Here is a 27,247-nt window from a genome sequence, read left to right on the forward strand (position 1 = left end):
GAGCATTAGCAATTAAAGAAAACATGATCAGGTCAAAGTGTCTGAATCATTTTTGATCTCAAATGTCACTGGTAGTCGCTGTATGAAGAATATTTGGGTATAATATGTCACAGTTTACTTTATTCTGCTCTCCTCACTTACAGAAATGCACTATAGTGTCCTGCACACACTAGTGAAAACATAAAAAATAACATCTGGAGTCTGAATAGTGTCTGGTTTGACTGTATATATTCTGAAGCGAATGACTTACGCTTGCGTCTCTGGTAGCTCCTGTTGTCTCCTATTAATCTGCTGGGAAAGGTAGCAAGCTAAGCTACAGCAACATGGCAAAAGTAGTTTACGACATCGAAGCTACTTCTTAACTTCATTTTGATATTGAACCAACTTTATTCCAAGTCAGTGCTATCTCAGTGATCAGTGAAGCTCAAGTGCTTATTGTTTAAAAACAAACACACACAAAACATGTGATCCACATAAAAACAAAACCAGGTGTGTGAGTGTGTGTATGTTAATCTGTGTGTGTACGTATGAGTATGCTCAATTTAGACTTGGCCACGTTTGCAGGACAGAGTGTAGCTTAATTAAATTAAATGAACTTAGTTAATTTAACTCAGCTAGCAAAAGAATTAAGACCTGCTCCAAACAGCAACAACATGGCTAAAATAAAAACATGTCCTCTAAATAACTGTGTGTGTGTGTTAGTGTGTGTGTGTGTGTGTGTGTGTGTGTGTGTGTGTGTGTGCGCGCGTGTTATAGTGTGTGTGTGTGTGTGTGTGTGGGCCCGTCACAAAGAGGAGGGGGGATTGTTGCTATAGTGATGATATTTAAGAAACTAAGTCTAATGTAAGTGGACTTGTGTGTGTGTCTCTCCGCAACACAAGTTTGAGCTGATTCGACTTGCTTTCCCTGCCCTATAAACGGTCCTGCCTCCAAAAAAGTTTAAAACCCCTGATTTAGGAGACGCTTTTATCCAAAGCGACTTACAAAAGAGGAACAAAAAGCAATTTATCAACAATATTAGGAGTGTGCCATGCCAGGTTTAACAGCGGCCTATATCAGGGAGAAGCGCAGAGAAGGAAACGGGTCGGACTGGATGTAGTGGTGTGTGTTGTAAGTCCTGTGCTCTGGTTCCCCATAGGCCCGTAAGAACGAGCTCGCCGTGGAGGACATGGACGGCGGCACCTTCACCATCAGCAATGGAGGAGTGTTCGGCTCCATGTTCGGGACGCCCATCATCAACCCGCCGCAGTCGGCCATCCTGGGCATGCACGGCATCTTTGACCGGCCCGTGGCCATCGCTGGGAAGGTTAGACGGCTGAACTCCTTTCATTTTATTCATAGAGGCATTTTAACAATAACCTATAAAGACAGACGGGGTCAGAGGTTGTTAACCGAATGTTGAAGCCATCCATTCACATTATTGCAATATATTTTACAAATAATCACGTTTAACAGTGGAATTTGGGCTGGAAAACTACATTACCCATGATGCTGTACTGAACATTCCACCAATCAGAGAATTGCAGTGAACAAATTGAGCAGATGAGCACTTTAGCACTTTATAATAACAGTAAACAAAAAAAAAAAAAAAAAATGAAAGGGCTTCATTTGAAGAAAAGATAAGTTAATGTTTCATGCCTTCATTTGATTACCAGAAAAATGTAAATACACAACACAGGATAAAAAATAAAATAAAAAATTAATAGGGCCCTATTATTGTATACAAATTAATAAATTAAGTTTTTATGAATTAAATTAATTAGATATGTTTTGATTAAACCATTAAAATGGAATATAGACTCAATAAAATGGAAAGCACAGAACTGGGGAAAAGAAAATGGAATTAAAAAAAAAAACATTAAGTAATTTCTGTTAAACTGTTAATAAATTGCTGTTAAATTTAGCAAGTTTCATGATTTGAATTACTTAATTATGCTTTTTGATGAATGCAATTTTTTTAACCATCCAGAAAAATGAAAACCTGAAGAAGAAAAAATTAAATTAAATGGGTAAACCGGAATGGACTGGTATAAAGTGGGCATGTTGTGAAGTGTGTTTCTCCTCGCGGTCGCTGCATGAACAGCTCCAGTTCTGTCCCTCTTCACATTAATATCACAGCCTCGTTATAACATCATCTGTTCATAAAACTGGTCTCGGAGAACTATGGTTCAGGAACCGGTATGGAGGTCATGGTATCAGTGTCGTTCTCACTCGTTCTGTGTGTGTGTGTGTGTGTGTGTGTGTGTGTGTGTGTGTTCAGGTGGAGATCAGGCCGATGATGTACGTGGCTCTGACGTATGACCACCGCTTGATTGACGGCAGAGAGGCGGTGACCTTCCTCCGCAAGATCAAATCTGTGGTGGAGGACCCTCGGGTGCTGCTGCTGGACATGTGATCGCACACACACACCCATACGCCACACACACACACACACGAGTAACCGATGGCAGTGGGGGTCTGGAGTGGGATTCGCATTGATTAGCTTCATCTCAACTTGTTTTACCATGTAAATGTGTACGGTTTCAGAATATTCCGGAGTTTGTTGCCCTGCAGGAACACCTGATGTTCTGTGTACAATTCAGCGCACAAACATGACCTGTGCAATTATGTTTCTAAATGACGACAAACTGATAGTAATATACAGTATGTTATATTTAATCTCTTCTGTGTAATGAACACTATGTTCCAGAAGTGTGTCGCAGGTGTCTTGTGTTTCACACCACGACGTGTCCCGCACAACTCTAGAGCTTCAGGTTCTCTCTGCCCCTGTAAAGAACCAAAACTATGAGATTTTAAACAATAAAATGGATGAAATGCTCCAGCTGTGTGTCTCTGGCGTTTCTCTACAGCAAACAGAAGCGAAGTCAGTCCTTTCTCTAGAGCGTCTGATGGCCTTCAGTGATTAAAGTCCCCCTGTGGTGAACATCAAGCTTTTAATGTTGTTTATATGTCTATGTGGTGTTTTTAATCTGCTTTAAGACAAAGCATGTGTAAGTTCATAAGTCGACACCATTGCTGAGTATTTCCTCCTTAAAACTGCAGTGAACCAAAGACAGTCTCAAAAACACGCTTTGAAATCGCTGGTGTTTCTGACGTCACAAACTACCTTGTAACCAATCAGATCAACGTGTGATCGTCAACCAGTGGATCTCTGAGCTGAGTGAGTGAGTGGAGGCGGGGCTCATTTGCATATTCATAGAACCGTGCATACTAAATGAGGCAAGGGTGTCGAGTTACATTCAAGATATTTTAAGACATGAAGAGAAAAACATTTAAATATGTCATTTTGAGCATTTAAAGTGACAGGCGACAAAACTGCAGAATAAAGTGAGCGGTATCGTCCGCCGCTGTGATGCTAATATAGCTCTGGAACGGGTCTTTACTGACGATCAAGCACACGTGGAGATGAAGCCGTTCATACACCAGACTCTGTGTTCACGCTGCATTGCTCCATCTTAAGATAAACACAATTAAATAGATTGGACAGAATCTCTTCATAAAGCGAACGGTTGTCAGGGTTACAGTGCAGTTTGATCATCTGAATAATGCTGATATTTGTGCAGAAACCCACTTTCAATAGTTTGATAATTATGGTATAATAAGGCTGACAAACATAGTAAAGGCTTCACTTCCTGAAAAGAACGTGTTTATTGTTACTATTCCCAAATTTTATTTACATGTAGGCTATATAACAATATATAGATAATATAATTATTATTGGGATATTTGTAACTGCCCTGCCATTGACAGAATCTTCCGGCGATGTTGCATCTTTATGAAACTCACACACATTCAAGTGTTGATAAAATAATAATGCATGAGGCCAGAATAAGACAGGGTTGTTTAATAACAGAGGGTCTGTTCTTAGTTATGAGATATTGCATGTTCAGATACAAAAATAATATTCTGGTGGCCATGAAACTTCTGTTAAAATGATCAAACACGCTGGCGGCGGCTGGCAGGGAGAGGGTTACAGGGGAAATATGAGCTTATCAGGATTGATGCATCACTTTTATTTTGGTATCACTGATATACCATTATAGTTTTTGTTAATATTTTGTATTTGATTTTAATTTTATATTTTCTGATTTTATTTTAATTGTATAGTTTAAAAAATGTGTTGTGTTTGTCATTTTTATTCTTGTTTTTCCCCCTGAATGTGTCTAGTTTTATTAATATTTAGTTTAGGAGGTGGATTTTGATGAGCCCAGAACCTCCTAATGGCAGATAAAGTGAGATGCATATTTTAGGACATATTTATTACCATTTAAAAAAAAAGAAAAAAAAGGAACTTTTACTTACAAAAGAGTAATAATCTTAATGAAAAAAAAAAAAAAAAAACGTATATGGAAGCTTAATTCCGCCACAGAATAAAAAAATAAAAAAAATTCTCACAATTGCACTTTTTTTTATGTCAGAAATTGCATGATATAAAGTCAGAATTGTGAGATATGAAGTCGCAATTACCTTTTAAAATGTTTTATTCTGTGGCGGAAACGAGCTTCCTAACGTGTTTGTTTTTGTTTTGCACATGTATATTGAGGAGGCCGAGATGACACACACACACATTACTAATGCAGCACGAGATGAGGGTGTGTGTTTGTGGTCGTGTTGAACGCGCTCGCCAGGCTTCTGGAGAATATGAAAGTAAGGTACAGTGCAGGTCTGGTGTGTGTGGGCACACATGCTCACATGCTAAAGATGCTCTGAGGTCACTTGGGTTTTTATTCTCACGCCTGAGAAGATGACAGACCATAAACACCTGCTTCTCTCTCACACACATCTGAGATCACTGGTGCTTTTTAAAGATCATCTCAAAGATCACATTATGCTTCTGATTCACACTTGCTAATATATTTGCTCTGACAGATATGCATTTGTGTTTGCCTTCCAGAATAATTCACATCAACTAGTAAGAAATGAGTGGTTTTATTGAACGCAATCACGTAAGATCAAGAAAAGACATTCATCTGGAAATGGAGAGGATTAAACTCATGATGAGATGTTCGGTAATATTGCCTTTTATCTGCAGAACAGCAAGTGCAAAGTTGTAATGCCGCGAATCACCTTCCAGACCATTTACGTCACATAAGAGAAAAGTCATGCCTTGGCAAATCTAATTAAGAGTCATAATTACAGCGTACAGGCCTGGTCTCACAGACAGGGTTTAGATGAAGTCAGGATTAGGCCTTCGTTCAGTCAGGACATTTATCAGCTTTTATAAACGGGCCTCAAAAACAGGAATCAATGGCACTGACATGCTTTAAGATGAGCTTTCAGATGAAACCGATCAAACACGCGTTACAGTCTGAGGCCAGGTAAAGCCTGGTCTGTGAAACCCATCATTTCACATTTTTAAATTAAAATAGATTTTTTGACAATTTTAACTGTCATAATTTAGACTTTATATCATAATGTGACTTTTTAAGTCAGAATTTCAACTTCATGTCAATGTCCAAGTCAATGTCAACTTGGTTTGTCAGAATTTTACTTTTTTATCTCTTAAATTTCATCATTTTTACTTTTTGTCGTTATGATATAAAAAGTCATAATGACGTCAAATTAACATAAGCCATAATTATGAAAGTTAAAATTTAATTTGTTAATTTTGACTGTCATAAACTTGACTTTCTATATCATAATTATGACAATCATATACATTTATTTATATTATGACTTAATGTCATAATTTTTTCTTGAATTTTGTCTGTCATAATTATGACAAATCATATATCTACTTTTCATCTCATAATTATGACTGTTCTCATTTCGATATTTCATCTATATTAAATAATTTTTACTTTTAATGTCAGATTTTCTACTTTGTCATAATGTTGACTGTCAATTTAGATTTTTTTAATCTAAAAAAATTGGATATTTCGATTTATCTAATTTTAATCTCATGACAGTCATTATTTTGACTTTCACCTCTTAAATGACTTAAAATTTCATCATTTTGACTTTATATCATAATTATGACTCAAGTAATAATTTCAACGTGTCAAAATTTCTACTCAAGTCAATGTCGACTTAGCATGTCATAATTTCAACTTCTCATCTCTGAAATATGAGTGTCATCATTTGGACTTTTTGACATAAATATGATATAAAAAGTCATGACATAAGTCAAAATTGGCATACTAAGCCATAATTATGAAAGTAAAAAAATTATGAAATAGTAGGAATAAGGCTTTCTTTATCAACATAATGACGTTTGAATTTTTACTTTTTATGTCAGAATTTCTACTTGAAGTGATAATGTTGACATGATTTTTTTCATAATTATAACTTTTTAAATCATATCTACTTTTTATCTCATAATTATGATTGTCATACTTTCGACTTTTCGTCTATTAAATATGACAGTATGTCATAATTTTGGCTTTTTATGTCAGATTTTCTACTTTTAAGTCATAATGTCGATTTTTTTTTTTTTTAATTATGATTTACAAAAGCATGATTTTCTTCTCATAAATGGCAGAAAAGGGCTTCGCTGCGATCCAGTTGTTCACTGCAGGTGTGTGTGTGTGATGTAGAAAACTGCTGATGTGGAGACGTATCTCCTGCTTCCACCAGATGGTGGTAAAAGTACACGATGAATCCAGAAATCCTCCAGGATCAAGGCTGTGCTCCGCGTCAGAGCTTCAGGAAAGATTCACCCTCATCACTGTTTCTGCCGTCTGCCGTCGAATAACACGCCACACACGCTAAACTCCATCTAAAACTACTATAATCAGCATTTACTCAATCTTTTATCATTATTATGCATGTGGTTTTTATGAGCTTGTGTTAACTGAAACACCACAGGGAATATTTGATTTTGTACTTTTGAAAATGAATTATTAACCTGACACGTTTAGCATACTCGCTCACTACTCTTACCATTTCATTAGTATGCAGTTATATATAATGTCCATAAAGTATGGTGATTAATTAAATACAGACTGTATATTTGTGAAAATGTGCAGTATAGCACTAACACATCAGCTTTTAACATCTCATTTAGACTCATTATTTTCTTGACCTGCCAAAAGTGAAATCATTTTACACATAAATATAAATAAAAAAAAAGAATCATGCAAGTTTCAGAACGTTCAAAACATTCACAAGTAACGTTCCCATAATGTTTGAAGAATGGGAACATTAGTAAAACACGCTTATTTTTGTTAGCTGGGTAACATTGTAGTTGTTGTGAAATATTTTCAAGGGCATATTCAGTTTAACCAAAACTTATTCAGACTCCTTCAACATTTCTCACGTTATCTCAGTTTATTCGCTATAGTTTAGAAAATGGTAATAAAATATTATGTTATGAACTCAGCTGATATTTGACTGGTTTTGTCCGTCCTTCTGTTAGACTGTCTCACACATGAGTTATGTTGAATATCTGTCAGCTGGTAAATTTAACTACACAATTAGATAATACCAGTTTAGCTCAACCAATCACCAAGCAATGCTTCATTGTGTTCAGTCTGTGTGTGAAAAGAGCATTAGCAATTAAAGAAAACATGATCAGGTCAAAGTGTCTGAATCATTTTTGGTTCCAAATATTTATAGATGTCACTGGTAGTCGCTGTATGAAGAATATCTGGGTATAATATGTCACAGTTTACTTTAGTTCATTTATGTAAGTGAGGATAGCTAAATATAGTGTCCTGCACTCACTATTAAAGAAATATCAAAAATGATATCTGGTGTGTGAATAATTGTGGTTTGCCTGTATATGAAAGAGAGGAAACTCAGCCTCTGTTCTGATCACTGTGCTCAACACGGGTCTTTATCTGGAGGAGTACCGGCAGAAACAGATGGAGGGGTGAATACTTTCACACGGCACTACGGCGCGAGCGAGAGCCACGGGACGGAGGAGAAGAACGGATGGCACTTGATGTCGCTCACGCCACCGCCTCCGGATCCCAGACGATAGCACGCGTCACACTGGAGCAACTGCGGGAAACGAGGACAGAAACCATAAACCGTTATGGAGAAAATACAGAGACAGGGTTTTATATACTAATATAAAAAGCATTAGAACAAGATGGTGATACACCACAAACACATTTATGAGTACAGATTATACATGCGGATCATTAATAAGTACAGTTTACTCACTGCATTCATGTTCTTACTAGTTTTCCATGTCATATCCATGTATAATTATATTTATGATGATTTTTAGTTGTTCGGAAGGAGGTCTAGAGTCTCACTACTCAGAAACCACTTTAATAACTTTGTTTGAGTGGAGTGACGGGGAAGGGTTCACGACAACCAACTTTACACAAGATGCAGTATCAACTATATTCGAATCGTTTAGTAAATATGTGTGCAAGATGGGATGTTTACTATGAGACCTATTTCATTTTAAATTAGGTATAATATAGATGTGTGCCATCAATGCAGCATTAAGCAATAGTAAATAACTAAATTTGGTTATTTGTATTTGTATTTAAGTAAAAAAGTATGCAAATGTTGTTGTCTATAATTTGAATGCCCAACGGTGACATATTATGCCCCTTTTCACAAGGTGTAATATAAATCTCTGGTGTCCCCAGATTGTGTCTGTGTAAGTTCAGCTAAAAATACCAGATCATTTATTAGAGCTTGTCAAATTTGCCCCTTTTTGGGTGTGAGGGAAAACGTTCAGAAGAGGGCGGAGTCTTTACACGAGCTTCAGAAACTCTGGCAATAACAGAACAGGCCAATCTCCCTCATCCAGAATCCCAGAATAACCAGTAGCGAGTGCAGCCTTACGGAGAGACTCAGGAAGAGCTTCTGAATGTTATTGGAGACACTTCTGTAGTTGTTGTGGAGTTACACTGATCATCTCATCATCATGTTTAACTTTTACACTAGTTGACACCGTTCCTGAGGTCTTTATAAGACTGTGACATGTTTTAGAATAGAATAGAATAGAATGAGTCATTTATATAGCGCTTTCATATGTACTGTACACCCAAAGCGCTTTACAATCATATCAGGGATCTCTCCTCAACACCACCAGTGTGAGCATCCACTGGGATGATGCGACGGCAGCCACAGAACAACGGCGCCAGTGCGCTCACCACACACCAGCTATAGGTGGAGAGAGGAGAGAGAGTGATGGAGCCAATTCAATGTAAGGGGATTATTAGGAGGCCATGATTGGTAAGGGCCAATGTGGCCAGGAAAGAGGAGTCAGGACCTCGGTTTTACGTCTCATCCGAAGGACGGTGCTCTTTGACAGTATAGTGTCCCCATCACCATACTGGGGCGTTAGGACCCACACAGACCACAGGGTGAGCACCCCCTGCTGGCCTCATAACACCTCTTCCAGCAGCAACCTGGTTTTCTCAGGAGGTCTTTTGGGTTTCTTTTCTTCTTTTTTTATCTATGTTTTGGATTACATTGTTGACTTTGATTTGTTACACTTTAGTGCATCATTATATTATGTTTTGTTTTAGGTTTTTTTACATATTGTGGTTCAAAATTATAGGTTTAATTATGTTTTGCTGAGATATGTCCTCCCCAGCAAACACAGAACGTTGGCACAACGTACCCGACCTTCTAACAACGTTTTAACAACACGCCCAAAAGGTTGCTATAACTACGTTGTGTGGTGAAGGTTGTTACAGCGTTGTCACAATCTTGACATTAAACCACCGTTCAGGGCCATTGCTTAAGGTTGTGCCAACGGTGTCTGGACGACCACTGGACTACATAATGTACTCGTCACTCGATCACTGCCCTGAAGCGGGAAAATCAGCCTTTTAAATCCCAACCACCTGTTGTCGGGCTCATTGTGTTCTCATTCATCATCGAGCAAGGATACGTGACGTGAGTTTTGCATTTAGCCTACCTCAGCTATCAAACACAACCTACAACTTTAATTCTAATGTGATTAATGTAGCATCGCTCGCACTGTTTAGTTTTTCGTTTGATTTTTCCGCTATTTAGTCTCATTCGTTTCTCTGCTCCTCTGGATTTGTGGATGTTTCCCGGTGACTCCTGCTTTCGGCTACTGTCCGCCATACAGACCCGGTTCTGTTCATTAAATGTTCTGATCTGCCTTTGCTTTTTATGTTTTATTTATTATACTTAAAATAAATTTGCATATTCGTTTATTTCTTTTTTTTTTTTTTTTCACAAATGTATGACTTTTGGAAGTGCAATTTGATTATATGCAGTTTTAATAAAGTTGAATTAACGAAACCTTCTGTCATTTTTACTATTCAAAGTGTAGGCTACACTTGCAGGTAGATAGCCCCATTAAATAATAATATAGATAAACAATAAACAATAACAAGTATATAATTATCTATCAGAATAGAGCACGTAGACAGCGACGTTGCCATAGCAGAAATGCAACGTGCCAGAGACGTTGCCACAACGTAAATGTGTTTGCTGGGTCTCTATTTATCTAACAATTTCTTCTCTATTGTGACTGTACTACATTATGTAAATAGGTGGCTGTCCCATGACTCAAGCACTGCACACACTGTCCTATCAGCTTGCACTGAGAGAGCGGTTACCTCAGTGAGAAGCGAGGCGGCTGCCGTACTGATGAACTCTGGGATGTGGAGTGGCGTGTGAGGGTGAATGCCTGTCGGGTGGCACTGCCACAGCGGCTGGAGAGAAACAAAGTTGAACAGGTGAAAACAACACATTCAAGACCAAGGAGATTTGCTGTTCCTTTTTGAGTTCGGTTCACTCAACATTGCATCAGTAGCTGACAACGAAGGTGAGCTCTTCCAGTGGGGAACCTCTCAAAGACAAGGATCACCACAACTGCTGTGTTTTCTGCCTGGGTCGCGCCAACGCTGAGTGGCTCTGTCTTTCTCTCCGCACTCGGCTTGCTCTCGTACTGGGCTCCTGACTCCAATCGACCACTCGAGCCAAGCCGCAGAAGAAGCAGATGCGCCCGGGAGGGAGTGACAAGCTCCCGTCGGCTCGATGCCCTTGGGCCCCCTGTCCACCTCAGCTATCTTCGCCAGTATATTTTATAGAAGCTAGCATTCGCCCCTCCCCTGGAGCCCATGATGTAGTTTCTATAAATGTCCAATTATTTCCCCATAGCTTCAGCTACTGACACAATGTCTCATTCCCTCCTCTCAGGAAACCAGAGTTATGCGAGTAACCAAGGTTAAGTTTTGATACGGCATATAATTGTAATAGAATTTGTTCAAAGGTGACTGCAAAAATACCTCAAAAGCCTATACATGACAAAACAGACAAATCTGACGTTCACTAACAAATCATCCAACAATCTGAGCTGTTTGCGTGCATTTAGTTTAGTTTAGTTAGTTTTAATTCTTTACTTTTCAAGCTGATTTTTTTTGCTTACCATGCCAGTGAGAAGCTCATATAATAAAGCTCCAAGACTCCACCAATCACATGCCTCTGTGATTTTCAATACGCCTCCAATTTCTGCACCAAATTAGTAAAAAAAATCTAGTTATTACATCTCAAGAGAACAGAATGTGTCTTAGAAATGTTGCAGTTTGATGTGATTGTGAAAAACCAATTGAAATGTCTTACCTGGTGCACAGTACATCTCTTCCATTGCTTTCGGGTTAATTTCAGGCTGAACTTCCGTCCATAGTCCAAAGTACGTAAGACACGCCTCACCTGTGTGCAATACAACAGTTTAAAATACTAGAATGACGTTCCAAACCTGTTGTCTTTCCTCCGTGAAACACAAAAAGAGATGCTAGACCGAGCTGCTCTTGTCCATCTAATGAAATTGACAATGAAATGACAAAATAGTTCCATAAACGACAATAAGCCCTACATTGCAAAATCTTCTGAAGTCATGTGATACAAAGCCATCACAATCCAATGATGATGAACCAATGATGTTTGGTAACAATGATATCAAACCTAGTGTGACGCATCTAAATCTGCCATTTTTCCTTCAGATCTTGACAATAAAAATCACCAATTATTTCTTTATATGGACTAGAGCAGGGGTGGGCAAACTTTTTGGCTCAAGGGCCACACTGGGTTTTAAAAATTTGACAGAGGGCCGGCCCAGTAGCAGATTATGAAGCACGATCTCATGAAAGTGCGTATCTATACCACAAATTTTATTTCTCGTGCCATTTATATGCCAAAAATGTATTTTTTTTTTGTTTTTTTTCGTGCATGCTACACACTGTAAACCCCTTGGTTAGGATTAGGGGTGTGGAGTGCGTGCCTATTACACGCCATAAAGTGAATATCATATGCACGCGAAAACATTATGCACTACAAATACAATTCGTGGTATTCGCACTTTCATAAGATCGGGCTGAGCAAACAGACAACGTTGTGGCAATGTCTGTGCGAAATTCAACAACTGAGAGACGACATTCTGACAATAAATTTTTTTATGCTAGATATCCCCCATTTAGCATGTTATGTTTTGATGTTAATTTTTAAAGATGTTAGATAATTATAGCCTATACTTTTTAAATATTGTTTATCCTTATTATTATTTAATGGCCTAACAGTAAATTAGAAACAAAACATCTGCAAGTGTACACTTAGAAGAGTAAAAATTACAGGTTACGTTAATTCAACTTTATTAAAACTGAATGGCAATTTGCACTTCCAAAAGTCATACATTTGTGGAAATAAACGAATATACAAATTTATTTTAAGAATAATAAAATAAAACATAAAAGGCAAAGGGAGATCAGAACATTTAATGAAAAAAAAAAAACGGGTTCTGCACATGGCAGACAGGGGAGCGTAGTCAAAAGCCGGACGATAAAGGTCGGTAAACGGAATCGGGCAGGATACATCCACAAATCCAGAGGAGCAAAGAAACTAAATAGCAGACAAATCAAAGGAAAAACTAAGGTGTGCAAGCGGTTACCAAACATTTTTTTTCTCACTGAGTTTCCAAAAAAGGAAAAAACATTAACGTGCAACAAGTCTATGCGCTTAAGCAGCTGTCTGTTTGGTTTCCATGGTGACGCGTCATTGCTTGTTACGTGACACACCGCAGCCACAACAGCGCTGAATGAATGATGATCTGCTTTTATGTCATTTTTCCTTTTTTACATTTGTTAGCTATGGCATGCAATATCTGATATTCCGATTGTCAAATATATGCAACGCAATATATATATATATATATAAAACGCAAAGTATTGCAAGAAAAAAAGGCAAAATTAATGCGATCTTAAGACAATTTTTTTAAATACTCGGCGGGCCGGATTAAACAGCCTAACGGGCCGCATGTGGCCCGCGGGCCGTAGTTTGCCCACCCCTGGACTAGAGTATGTTCTTGTTTCCCGTGGGTGAATTAATGATGGATAAATTTGTTTTTCTGTGAACTTTTCCTTTATTATATCAGATAACTGAAAAAGATTCAACATACTGTCAATGTGTAGTTCAAGTTTACCCAATCCTGCTCTTGGAGGTTTACCTTCCTGCAGATTTCAGTTTCAACCTGGTCCAACACACCTGCCTGTTATTTTCATGCAGTTTCAGGTGTGTTGGAGCAGGTTTGAGCTGAACTCTCTAGGATGGTAGCCATCCTGGAGCAGGATTATATATTTATAGTTTCAATGTTAAGATGCATAGGACAGGGCTCTTCAACTCCAGTTCTGGAGGGAAACTGTCATGCAGAGTTTTGCTCCAAACCCAATCAAACTCACCTTCCTGTAACTTTCCAGTAATCCTGAAGACCTTAATTAGCTTGTTCGGGTGGGTTTAATTAGGGTTAGAGCTAAACTCTGCTGGACAGTAGTGATGTTCTTTTAAGCCAGTAACCAGTCGAGCCGGTTCACAGAATCAAACTGAATTGAACTTTATTTCTCGATTGATGATACGCGTGATTTTTTTTCCCCAAACCAGTTAAGCGGAAATCCCGCCCTGCAGCCGATTTCATTGATTTAGGTTACAGTGACAGGTAGGTTTAGGGATCAGTGTTCGGTGTAGTCAATCAGTACAGTGATTGACATGACCAATGAAAACGTTAGAATTGGCTGCAGGGCGGGATTTCCGCTGAACTGGTTTGGGGGGGGAAATCACGCAGAGGATGCAAGGCACACTTTCAGAGTAGCTTCCAAACGCTCCTTCACAGCACCGAATGAGCCAGTGACCACATCCAGATAGGATACTGAATCAAAAAAACAATTACAAATAAATGAATCAAAATGTACTGACTCGACCCACTGGTTATCCTCTGAGAACTCTGTCAGCTCATTCGGTTCTTTTTCCAGCCAGACATGATCAAAAAGCTGACTTTCAACTCTGCCTGTAGTTTTGATCCTACATTTCTGGACATGCTTATTGGTTTATTCGGTGATGCGAAAGAAGCGTATGTGCTACTTCGTTTGTGCATCTGGTGTTATCAACCTGGAATTAAAGTTTGAATCTGTGAACCCACTCGACCGGTTAATGGCTTACAACAAGGATTTGTTCAAGAATTGAACATCGCTACTGGACAGTGGCCCTGCAGGATCAGAGTTGAAGGCTAAAGACTTGGCAACAGAAGACATACCACTGCTGCGAAGTAGAACATTTCTTGGGTTTAGGTCCTGGCACATGATGCCCTGCTCATGAAGACTTTCCAATGCCAACAGAATCTGAGCTCCCCACAGTCGCACCTCGTCCTCGGGGAGTCCCTGTCTACCCCACTTCCATTTGGCACTGAAGTTCTTGGCCTTAATTTGTGCGTGATGGCCCAAGCCGTTCATATGAGGGTATTCTAGTTTAGTTTCACTCCAACAGGAGCTGTTTGTGGTGGGTGCTGATGGGAAAGAGATCATGCCAACTTGAGGTTGTTTATATGAAGGGCTGAAAAAATGCCAGTTCTCCATGTCCTCCTTCCCAACCTCCCTTGCCATATCAACAGAGTTCCCCCGAGAAGTCATCTTTGTGAAGTCTAAAGAGATACCTTCTTGCTTTTGAGTTGTACATTCAAATGGATAGCGATGAGAACTGACTTTGCTCAACTCAGCCACAAACTGTCCAAGCTGTCCATTTCCACTGGGTTTACAGTTAGTAACACCCTGTTCTTGAGGATATCCATCATGAGCTTGGTTTCGTGGAGGTAAATGTGATGTGTTGGGAACTATCCGAACTCTCTGTGGAAGTACGTCAACTGTGTTGCAAAGGGTTGGTTGTGCGTTTTCACCAAATAAAGAGGCTGGAGTGATCTGAGCTGCACAGCTGAATCCTAGAATATCCGAGTTTGATCCTGGAACAGTGAAACTTTCACAACCCTGAGCAGGTTCTAAAGCAATCCAGGCTTTGTTCAGATCCATGCAAGAGTCGATCCGCTCAATGCGGACATCATTTCCTAGAAGGTCGGAAGTGACATCAAGAGGATCCCGAGTGTCCACAATCACACAGGGATGAACGGGAAGAGGAACATTATCCTGAGGTAAAGAATTAAGAACATTGTGTGGACAGACGGAAGGAAGCGCATTATCTGTCCTCATTGCATACAGTCCTGGAGAACCCCCCTGTTGGCGCCCCGTATCTTCACAGTAGGAACGGGTTCTACAGTTCTCAAGACAGTGACCAGCTGGGCTCCCTGGCCTCTCAAGAGGTGTAGTTCTCTCACATTTCTCATTGAGGTAAATATCCTGGTGGATAGCAGGGAGGGTGTAGCTGTTCTTCAGGTAGATCTTGTGCTGGTTGGGGCTGAAGCATTCTGGATACTCCCTGACTGCTTCACTTCTGACCCTGTTAAGTCTGGAAAAGAGTCTTCCACCTGTAGAAAAGCAGAGCTGTTAAACTATATGTCATTGTGAGCAGATGGACCACTCTTTCAAATGCCCTCCAACTATCCTACTATGAGGAACTTATGGCCTACCAACTGTTGAAACAATATAGTTAAGGGTTCTTCAAATCAGGAACTTGAGGTCCACTGTCCTGCAGAGTTTTGCTCCAACCTTGATCAAACTTCTGGACAAGTTTATCAAGGTCTTCAGAATTACTAGAAAATTAAAAGGCAGTTTATTGTGATCAGGGTTGAGGCTAAACTCTACAGGGCTAGATATGAAGATTCCTTTCAGAGCGTGTGCAACAAATATTCCCATGCATGCATTTTTCTTGACTTTTATCCCCTTAACTTTTGCACCATCGATTTCATGATTAGACCTCAGTACTGTTGGTGCTATCCAATCCTGATCCTAGAGGGCCACTGTCATGCAGACTTGTTGCTCCAACCTGTTCAAACACACTTGCCTGGACCTTAATTAGCTTGATTCAGGCGTGTTTGATTAGGGTTGGAGCCAAACTCTGCAGAGAAGTGGACCTTGAGGGCCAGAGTTTAGAATCCCTGCTGTAGAGTTTAGGGCCAATGTCATGCAGTATATAGCTTGATATGGATCTTTTTTTTCAGTGTGCAACACATTTTCCCATGTATAAAATTTGCAACAGCAATGCTAAAAAAAATTCCTGACTTTTATCTCCTAATTCTAGCTCCGTCCCTTTCATTAATAGACCACAGTACTGATTTGGATACTGCTCCTGATGGGCCAATGTCCTATAGAGCAGGACTTCTCAACTCTGGCCCTTGAGGTCCACTTTCCTGCAGAGTAAGTTCACTTAATATTCAACAATATGATTGATCTGCCTGCATTGACACCATTGTATGAGAACTGAACTGAGCTGGGCCCGTATTCATGAAGAATCTTAATGCAAGGAGTAGTTCCTAGTGACAAAATTCTAAGAAAATTCTTAGAAATGTGGGCGTTTACTCTTAAAATTAAAGAAAAACTCCTAGTAAAGAAAAAAGTAATTCAGAAAGCATCTTAACCCTTAAAAGAGGTCTTAAGGTCAAAATTGTTAGGATCCCAGACGAGGACTTTTAAGAGGCTTAAGAGTTTCTTTAGCAGAGGAGAACATGGCAGAAAGACGAAGAGGGAGAAGAAATGTGTTGCAGACAATGGATGACAGTGAGTTAATAAGACGCTATAGATTAGATTGTGCAGGGATCATGTTTGTGACTGATCTTTTTAGAGACACGCTAATATCTCCGACACAGCGCAGAAATGCCATAGCGCCTGAAATTAAAGTAATCACTACATTACGATATTTGGCAACTGGGAAAATTCCATGTTTGATACATTAAAACCAACATTCAAACCACCATTTAAATAGACATGCCAACAATCAGTGTAACTGGAAAGAGTGGAACAATTTTTATCATTTTAAGCAATCAAATACCTTATAGGAAATCAACAGCATGGTAAATAAAAAAAGGATTTATATACACATATATAATGTGTGTGTGTGTGTGAGAGAGAACGATCAAATAGGAAAAATTACGCATGTAAGTTCAAAGTGGAGACCCTATAAAGTGGCTTAGAATAGACCCTATACTTAAAATCGTCTCCGGTTACTTAACTGTAACCTTGTTCCCTGAGAAAGCGGAACGAGATGCTGCGCTGCTCAGCGCATTGGGAACATATTTTATCGTGACCAGCTGTGAATATTGTGTATAACACGTCAATGAAATTGACCCGGAGGTAATATAGCCTCGGTCGGTGACGTCATCGGCGCGCCCCCGCGACACGAGGCTATAAGTAGATGAGCCACAGGTGCATCGTCAGGATATTTTGTCTGAAGAGCAGTCCTGGGACATCTTCAGCACGGCAAAGTAGCGCAGCATCTCGTTCCGCTTTCTCAGGGAACAAGGTTACAGTTAAGTAACCGGAGACGTTCCCTTTCGAAAGCTACAATCGATGCTGCGCTGCTCAGCGCATTGGGAACGAGAATACCCACGTCGCCGTGCTTGAACATGTCTGGACTCCCACGGTTGTGCAGGTGTGTTTCACAAGAACGTTAGAAGGTCTAGACATTAGCTTGCGATGTCGACTCAAGGACATGAGAGCCCGGAGTGGCATGAACATCCAAACTATAAAATCTTATGAATGTGTGCGGAGAGGACCAGCCTGCCGCATCACAAATAAACTGCAAGGGGCACCTCTTGCCAAGGCAGCAGAGGAGGCGACCCCTCTGGTGGAGTGAGCCCTTAAAGCCATTGGCGAAGCTTGACCGCGCGCCTCATAGACAAGAGCAATAGCATCCCTGACCCAATGTGACATGGTCCACTTAGTGGCGGCAGTCATCAGTTGCGGCCCCCATAACAGACGAAAAGTCGCTCTGACTTACGCTACTAGCTAGTGCGGTGGACGTAGGCCTGAAGATCACGGACTGGACATAGTCTATGAGATCTCTCCTGTTCCGGCGTCGTGAACGGCGGAGAGCAGAAGGCCTCAAGCGTGACAGGATGTATAGCCGAAAAAGGCACCTTAGACAGGTAATCAGGATGAGGATGCAAAATCACTTTCACCATTCCTGGGGCAAAGTCTAAGCAGGGTGGCAAAATCGACAGAGCCTGCATATCCCCAATTCTTTCAAAGAAGTTATTGCCATAAGAAAAAAACATCTTTAGAGTCAGAAGTTTTCAGATGCTGATTCTAGAGTTTCAAAAGGTGTCTCAACCAGACCCTTCTAGGACTACTGCTATGTCCCATGATGGGATATTGGTTTTTACGGGAGGCCTCAGTCGTCTGGCCCCACGAATGAAACAAGCGAGCAGAGGATGTCTCCCGAGTGGCACCCCGTAAACCAAGGCATGGCAAGCCAAAAGAGCGGCCAAATAAACCTTGAGAGTGGCGGGGCATGTGCCTGTTGTTAATTTTCCCTGCAGAAAATCCAGAACTGAAGCAATCTGGCAGTTGACCGGATCTGCATTATGTACAACACCTTTCAAAGACACTCCATTTGTTGGCATAACTCTTTCTAGTGGAGGAATCCCTAGCACTTAGAATGGTCTCAATAACGCCAGGCGAAAGCCCAGTGTCCCTCAGTTGGTACCCATCAGGGGCCAAACATGAAGGTTCCAGAGGTTGGGCCTGGGATGGAATATCGCGGCCTCCGTCTGAAACAGAAAGTCCCTCCTCTCCGGAATTGTCCATAGCGAGCCGTTGAGGAGAGATATTATCTCGGAGAACCAAACTCTGGCTAGAACTCCTGGGAGCAGAGAAACTGGAGGAAACGCATACAGGCACATTCTGGGCCATGTGTGCGCCATCGCATCCAGACCCAGGGGCTGGGTGATTCAGAGAGAAGTAGAGGGGACATTGCGCTTTCTGATAAGAGGCGAAGAGGTCCAACACCACTTCGTAAAATCTGGTCCAAATCTGTTTGACTACTTCTGGGTGGAGTTTCCATTCCCCTATCGGTAGTTTCTGTCTGAACAGTAAATCCGCTCCCACATTCAGGTGCCCTGAAATGTAAACTGCCCTGAGTGACAGGAACTTTTCCTGGGCCCAGAGAAAGATCTGCCTCGCTATTCTGATCAGATTGCGTGAGCACAAACCTCCCTGGTAATTTATGTAAGAGACTGCGCTGTGCTGCACTAGGACATGACGGTCTCTCAACTGAGGGAGAAAGTATTTCAGGGCCAGAAATACAGTCATCATCTTGAGGTAGTTGATGTGCCAATTGAGCTGATGACCCTCCCATTCCCCTTGAGCTGGACGACCACTTAAGACCGCTCCCCAGCCCATCAGGGAGGCGTCTGCCGTTAGCCTTCTGCGACAGCAAGACACACCTAAAGTGGGACCCAAAGCAAGGAACCGGGGTCTGAACCACATAGAAAGGGAACGAAGCCGCAGCGCGTAACCCTTACCATAAACATGGATTTTAGAAAGTGCACGAAGCGTTCAGCGCGTGACTCACCATAAACATGGATTTTAGAAAGGACACGAAGCACTCAGCGAGTGTTTCTTGCCTTTATTTGCCCTTGGGGATTGAAATCCCCTATTATGAGCCACAACTGACATGGTCTCATGTGCAAAAGGCCCAGAGAAATCATTGTGGACGCAGCTGCCATGAGACCTATGTAATGTCCTGACCTAGCTAGATGTTGCTTAGGGTGGTAAAATTGGTCCTGACACAAGCGGGAGACAATTATGCCCGATGGTGACAGAGTCTATTTAACCCAAACATGTTACCCTCAGGGTGGGAGAGAGAACGCCCTTGGCGTTGACCTCAGCCCTCTAGAGATAACATGGCTAAGTCAAATGGAAGGACCCAAAATTGGTAAGCTTTGCCCCCAAAAGCAAACTTGGGAACCTCCTGTGTTGTGGCAATATTCTATATGAAAATATACGTCCCTCAGATCGATCATGACGAACCAAACGTGATGTTGAATTTACGACACAATCGTTTTTACAGTTAACATCTTGAACTTGAGTGCTTTAACTGTACGGTTTAAGCCTCAAAGATCGAAGATTGGACGCAACCCCCCATCCTTCTTGGGGACCAGGAAGTATCTGCTGTAATAGCCTGACTCTCTCTCTGGAAGAGGAACATATTCTATGGCCTCTTTGCTCAGAAGAGTTTGCAGCTCTTGTGACAGTACATGCGCCAGTTCCGGTCTCACGGAAGTGAATACCACGCCGTTGAAACGCGGAGGACGATTAATAAATTGGATTCTATCCTATTTGTACTGTACTTAATACCCAAGTAGAAAAAACCTGGCAGAAGTTTCCATGCTGCCAGACTCTCTGAGAGTGGTATCAACTTAACACTTCCTTTTGAGGGGATATTAGATGTTCTGTGTCCTGGATGACAGCAGAAAAGCAACAGAACATCTAACATTTCGCTGGAAACCGCTGCTCCCCGAATCACCAGAGGTGGCGAGGAAGTACAGTAGTTTCGTGAGGGTGTCAGGTAGGAGCTGTTTGACTTACATGTCTTGTCCCGTAGGGGCACACCCCCACAGACCTGGGACAAAACAACCCTCAGGATTTTGTCTTAGGTCTATTATACAGCTGCTGAGTACAACGAGCCGGTCCCCAGTTTTCACGAGGGGGAGCGCAACTCGTTACACTCTGCTTTTGAACCCTCCTAAAATGATGATGAGCAAAAAGAAGAGAAGAAAAGGTCTCTTCAGACTGGCCCATCATCGTATAACCACACACCCCCGCACCCATGATAGTCTTAATACGTCAAGGGCACAAAGATGCACAAAGAATAAGGTTTTCCCATGACCGAGTTAACGTCATGGAGATCCTCAAGGAGGGCAGTCTAGCTGTAATCCGACCATCACACAAGTCATCACCTCGAGAACCTCTCAAACGTTTTAACATAACGAGAGATGTGTTCGGAGGCAGCTTTAATTCCTCAGAATTAAATGTGGCCAGAGAACAGCCAGACAATATTATATAATACATACATATATATAATTATATTATATAAATATTATATATATAAATATAAATATCACAGTTCCTCAGCAATAAACATCCCAAACAGACAAGCAAACACGGTCTGGATGATAGGCTGTGTTTAAATCTTTCATAAGATCAACCTGGTATGCCTTTAACACGGCCATGGTGTACAACGCAGTACCAGCCTAACCGCTGAAAATGCATCTGATAATGTGATCCCAGGGGAGAGATAGCCCGCGAGCGTCTCTCCAAACTGAGGCAATATCATATAATCGCGTGCCCTCGCACCCGCGATAGTAGAATGGCTCGATGTCGAGGACACAAGACATAAATATTTACAATCTTTATTTATTTATAGACTGTTTTATGGGACTCTTTTTGTTGTGATCAGATCAATCTGGCCACTGCACGAGCGATCGCCACGAGCGATCTCCTTTTATCATCACGGGAGAAACGCTCGGAGGCGGCAAACACTTAATGTTTAATGTTAAACTCTTAATGTTCTCTGCCCGAGCCGAAGAAGCGCCGAGGCACGCTTCGGTAGTCAGGCAAAAGACATCGCGATCTGGAGAGAGAGCGAGCGATAGGGAAGCACCGTCTCTCGCTTCTCAGCCAGATCGCACGCGAGCCCCACAATCATTATGGGCGCTACCCCCTTTGAAATAAGCAACGCGAACGCGAAGCACTTTAACTGTGAACATTCCACAGTGCTCGCAATCACCATGCTCAAATGCAAGGCCAGCATGTTCTTTCCCCAAACAAACAAAGCAGTAAGTGTGTGTATCCAGTTCTGACATGGGATGGGAACATGGAAGAACACAACACTAATGTTTTGTTGGCTCATTTCTCCTCTTTTTTTAAACTCTTTGATGTACGAGAGAGAAAAAGGCTTGAGAAATGAGAAATTTTCTGCACACTGCCTGAATAAACTAACTCCTAGCAAAGATCTGTAGCAGATAAAAGGTAGAGAGAGAGTTTTGACGTTCACACATGCACAGTAATGGTCTGAAGACAAAAGACCTGACGATGCACCTGTGGCTCATCTACTTATAGCCTCGTGTCGCGGGGGCGCGCCGATGACGTCACCGACCGAGGCTATATTACCTCCGGGTCAATTTCATTGACGTGTTATACACAATATTCACAGCTGGTCACGATAAAATATGTTCCCAATGCGCTGAGCAGCGCAGCATCGATTGTAGCTTTCGAAAGGGAACACTTTTTTGTTCCTTCTTGGACAACCAATCAATCACAGTCTTCAAAAGATTGTGTCATACATAGCAACGGGGTCAACCCCGCCTCCTCACTAAGATAAAAGTGTTTGTATTTTCCTTACTCAGAGTTGCTCTCAGATCGGTCCCGAATCGCTCTTAAGCTAAGACTCCTACATAAAAGTTTTTAAGCTAAATTAAGAGTTTTCTGAGAGGATTCTTAGAATCTTTATGAATACGGGCCCTGGACGATGACATTATTGTTTTCTCTAGAGCTGCTGTAGACAAATGAACTAAATTAATAACTTTTTTTTTAAACAGAAATGAACCATCACTGAAATTAGCTGGACTATGACTATTTCTTCTAGATCTGCTGTACAGCCGAAACAAACTTTGTTGCATAATTTTCCTGTTATCACTGCCCAAACAGCAACATAGGTGTGTGTTGGACATCGGCTGCGGCTGATGTAACCGATCGGCGAGAGTTGCCGCTTGCAGGCGAGAGGAGCTGCAAACGGAGATGTGAGGTCAGACACTTTCTGGCTCCCGTAGTGAAGTGAAATAAATGCAATATTTGCCAAATACACAGATGTTTCAGAGACATTTTCATTCAATACTTTATGTACTGCTTCATACAGTATCTGTTTGAATAAGAATAAAGTTCAACATTAGCCTATAGCTACTATCAGCATTTTTTAATCAGTTTTATTTTAATAAACATGACACAATAAAACATCAAGAGGTGGGAATCTCTAGGCACCTCATGATTCAATTCGATTACGATTCAGAGGGCTGCGATGCGATGCTAAAACGATTATCAATGCATCTTTTTTTGTGTGTGACTACTTGGTACTTTTAAAGCAAAGTATTTATAATGACCCATGAAGAATTTACTTCCAATATCTATTATATTATTAATAAAACACATGGAAGTGATTTGGCAAGTCAACTGTAAGGTTACATTTGCCAGCATACCTGTATGTCCCAACATTGCAAAGAACCAACAGGAAAATAAATGTGTGCCTGTACTAGCAGCAAACTTGAAGTCAATGAATACAAACTTCAGCATATTCTGAATCTCTAACATAAAATAATAGACTTCTATCCAACATCCTCCTGTTATGTGCAATGAGCAATATAATCCTTCAGACAAAAACTAAATAAACATTTTGCTGTAGCAAAATCACAAACAGCTTTCATACAAAAATATAGAATTATGTACCAGCAGCTCTCATACAAAAATAATGCTTGTGGACTTACTCATATTCTGAATAATTAATTAGTAACATACAAAGCCACTCTTAAACACAAATAAAGAGTCTAAGACTTATGACTTGAAATTGTTGCTGTATACCACAATCAAAAACAGCTTATACAAAAAAAGTGAATGAACATCTGCAGAGAGCACAGTCAAAATGTAACTTTTAGTGACTGGCATTGCACTGATACACACTGTGCCTGCGGAGGGCAGTACAGTAAACCTACGTATAATGTACGTATAGCAGATCTGTTTACAGCATATTGATGTGAAAACAAAACAATACAGAAAGCAGCTTTTCATACAAAAATAGAAAAAAGGCCACAATTAAATTATGCAAATTTTCCATACGTAAGAGGGTGCCGTTCGGATTTCGTGTCTGTTATGCGCACGCCACAGACTGTCCGGGCGCTGCACTTCCACGCTTCAGAGTTCCGCCTTTTGCGTTCCATATTACGTTATTAGAAGAAAATTACGTGTTTTTTTAGAAAATCGATTTTTTTACATTTGTGAATCGATTCAGAATCGTCCACGTCCGCATCACAATGCATCTAAGAATAAAAAAATTTCCCCACCCCTAATAACATCACGACTACATGAAAAGAGTGTTTACTGTTATAAAAAACTGATTTGTGAGCTTTAGTGGAACTAAAGGTGTGAGAATAAACACGAAACACACGTGATCGTTGCCATGCGGTCTTTCCACCTTTACTCTCCTCGTGTTACGTTGCATTCGGAGATCGACTACTTTTGACTAAATTCCAGCCATCAGAAGTGGTCCACACTAATGAATAAAGTGAGTTGTACAAAACCTTTCTTTTTAATAAACTCTGTGTACACAAACAATGTTCTCAATGCTGGAGTTCATGTGTAGAGCCTCTGGTGAGACTTCCAGCAAAGTTTCATGTTGTGTCAAGCCTCCTTAGTGTTTTAAAAATAGCGATTTTGATGGTATCATTGTAGTGCCCCAAACACTCCCATTCAAAAGGCATTTTGACCGCAAACGAAAATACGGTCAAACTTAAAAGTGGCGTTTCCATCCTAGTTATGCTTTTACACGAATGTTTGACTCAGGTAGATATAGCCTAGTTTGCAATTTGACCTTTTGATAGAACTAACAAAATCGAGAGCATGTAGGCTCTTATCATATATGGATCCTAAGCTCTGGAATAGTCTAGTTTGAGACACAGACACAGCTTAAGTGTGGATGGAAAAACATCTGTTCAACAAAGACGATTCTCATATTCATTTAATATGATGGTTGGGTTCCCCAGCAGGGTCTTGGTTCCTGTTTCTTCCTCATCAACACAGGTGAAGTTTTTTCCTTGCCTCTGTCACATCTGTCTTGTTCACTGGGGATATACTATGTCCAACTGCTTTGGAAAAATATACAATGTGAAAAGTGCTGCTCACCTTGAACACGTTCTAGATGGAGGAACACAGTGTCTTCACTGACATAGTATTTTAGCAGCTTCACCATGAAGGGCACTCCCTGAGGAATGATGGTCGACCTCTCACGGCTCTCCCAGCTCGACTTGGGTAAACTCTGTCCACAAAGCAGAATTTTTCACACCAGAATTAGACCCTTTCTAGAGAGCCGACTCTTTAGACAGCCTTTTATGGGCAACATAAATGAGCTCCAGACACAAAGTCTGTTCCAAAGGGAAGGCAGCATTGGCATGACTGGACCGCCTTTTTTAGTATGCTGACTTGTAAGATAGCTTGGTTTAACCAAATTCTAAGGCTTGATTCATACATACAGCACCATAACTACAAGCACAGGGTCACTTGTGCTTTGATAAAAAAATAAAATAAAATAAACATAGGGATGTACTGATACAGGGGCGTAGCAACCGGGGGGGACGGGGGGGACACGTCCCCCTCACTTTTAGAAACCGGTGATTCTGTCCCCCGCATTTTTTTTTTTCGGACAAATGCCCTGATTAAAACAATTTTTAATATAAAAATAAAAAATAACCAGGCAATCACCGAAAACGTGTGTGGATGGATGGATGGATGCGTGTGGAGGAATGGATGATTCTGTTTTATTTCATTTGATGTAAGTGGCGATTGATAGCCTATACCCTGCAAACAAGCCAGCACTGGCCCTTTACGGGCCCACTTAGGGCTAGCCTAAGGGCCCCCAGCGGGCTGCCAGCGCAGGGCCCATGAGAATTTGCTCATTGGCAAAACGTTGGCCCCTTAGCGCTGGCCCCGCACGGGCAGCCCTCACTTAGCCCCCAGAAAGCCCTCACTAAGCCCACACAGGGCCCGCACTATTAATTTACAACAATAAATCCGTTTCACTATAAATACTTTTCAGCTACTATAACTTATTTTATACATCTGAAATGGATGCAGTCACCACATAACTACGGTAATGTCTGTATTGTCAAAAAATGTACAGTAGTCAAAGGGATTTCAAATCAATGTATTTATTAATTACAAAATATAAAACATTCAATTCAGGTTAATACAGGTTAATAAAGCTAATTTAACACTCTGAAAGGGACTAAAAAAATCTCTATACAAATATAAAATAATTCAAAGAAACATAAAAAATACTGGTAACACTTTATAATAACGTTCAGTTGTAAGTCGTGTATAAGTGGTTAGTTAATGATGAACTAATCATTTACAAAACATTCATAAATGATTAGCAAGTGATATACTAACATTTTATGTATGTTTTGTAAATTCCATTACAAGTCATTTACAAGTGATTAGTAAATGATTAACTAATTATTTACAAAACATGAATATGCGTTCATAAATGATTAAAAAGTGATATGTTAATTATTGTATGTATGTTTTGTAGATTAAGTTATAAGTCATTTACATTTGATTAGTTAATGATTAACTAATCATTTACAAAACATGACTATGCGTTTCATAAATGTTTAATAAATTATGTGTTTTTTTTGTATGTATGTAGCAATTAGAGGGTGCAGAAAGTGTTGTAAATGCCTTGTATACACGTACAGATCATTTGTAACAGGTAAGTAAGTGTTTAACACAATGTGTAAACGCATAAATAAATCATTTACAACACTTTCTGCATCCCCTAATCTTAAGTGTACACTATTCATCACTTGTAAATGTGTTACACATCATTCATAGATTACCACTTTAAGACTCAATAAGGCATAAGATCAACAAATCTTATCTACGAATGATGTGTAACACATTTTCCAAGTGATGAATAGTGTACACTTTAGATTAGGGGATGCAGAGAGTGTTGTAAATTATTTATTTATGCGTTTACACATCATCTATAACAGGTGTTGAACACTGTAGTGTGTACTGCAGTGTAAGTGCTGACTGGTGAGGGTATAGACAGCTGTCTTCTGTAGTGTGTAGTGTAGTGTGCACTGTAGTATATTCTCTGACACACATGGAGTCTTTAACCACTGTGCACCTGATGTGAGCAAAACATACAAAAAAAGGTGGCTCGCTGGAGGTGGGTGGCTCACTGGTGGAGGGTGGCTCGCTGGTGGAGGGATGGCTCGCTGGTGGAGGGTGGCTCGCTGGAGGTGGGTGGCTCGCTGGAGGTGGGTGGCTCACTGGTGGAGGGTGGCTCGCTGGTGGAGGGATGGCTCGCTGGTGGAGGGTGG

General features: G+C 40.6%; 2 protein-coding genes across 2 annotated transcripts in view; one reads left to right on the plus strand and one right to left on the minus strand.

Annotated features, from left to right (window-relative positions):
• Positions 1-2,821, plus strand: part of dlst (dihydrolipoamide S-succinyltransferase) — a 29,500-nt gene extending 26,679 nt beyond the window's left edge. The window contains exons 14-15 of the mRNA XM_081394499.1: positions 1,139-1,306; positions 2,261-2,821. Coding sequence (XP_081250625.1) covers positions 1,139-1,306; positions 2,261-2,395 — 303 coding nt within the window. The 3' untranslated portion in view covers positions 2,396-2,821. The remainder of the gene's footprint in view (positions 1-1,138; positions 1,307-2,260) is intronic.
• Positions 2,822-4,912: 2,091 nt separating this feature from the next.
• Positions 4,913-27,247, minus strand: part of rps6kl1 (ribosomal protein S6 kinase-like 1) — a 38,555-nt gene continuing 16,220 nt past the window's right edge. Inside the window, exons 7-12 of the mRNA XM_081394501.1 lie at positions 25,047-25,179; positions 14,468-15,685; positions 11,512-11,601; positions 11,318-11,400; positions 10,506-10,601; positions 4,913-7,944 (exon numbers count right to left, since the gene is read on the minus strand). Coding sequence (XP_081250627.1) covers positions 7,834-7,944; positions 10,506-10,601; positions 11,318-11,400; positions 11,512-11,601; positions 14,468-15,685; positions 25,047-25,179 — 1,731 coding nt within the window. The 3' untranslated portion in view covers positions 4,913-7,833. The remainder of the gene's footprint in view (positions 7,945-10,505; positions 10,602-11,317; positions 11,401-11,511; positions 11,602-14,467; positions 15,686-25,046; positions 25,180-27,247) is intronic.

The sequence above is a fragment of the Scardinius erythrophthalmus genome, assembly GCF_964197995.2.
Source record: "Scardinius erythrophthalmus genome assembly, chromosome: 19".
Classification (NCBI taxonomy): Eukaryota; Metazoa; Chordata; class Actinopteri; order Cypriniformes; family Leuciscidae; genus Scardinius; species Scardinius erythrophthalmus.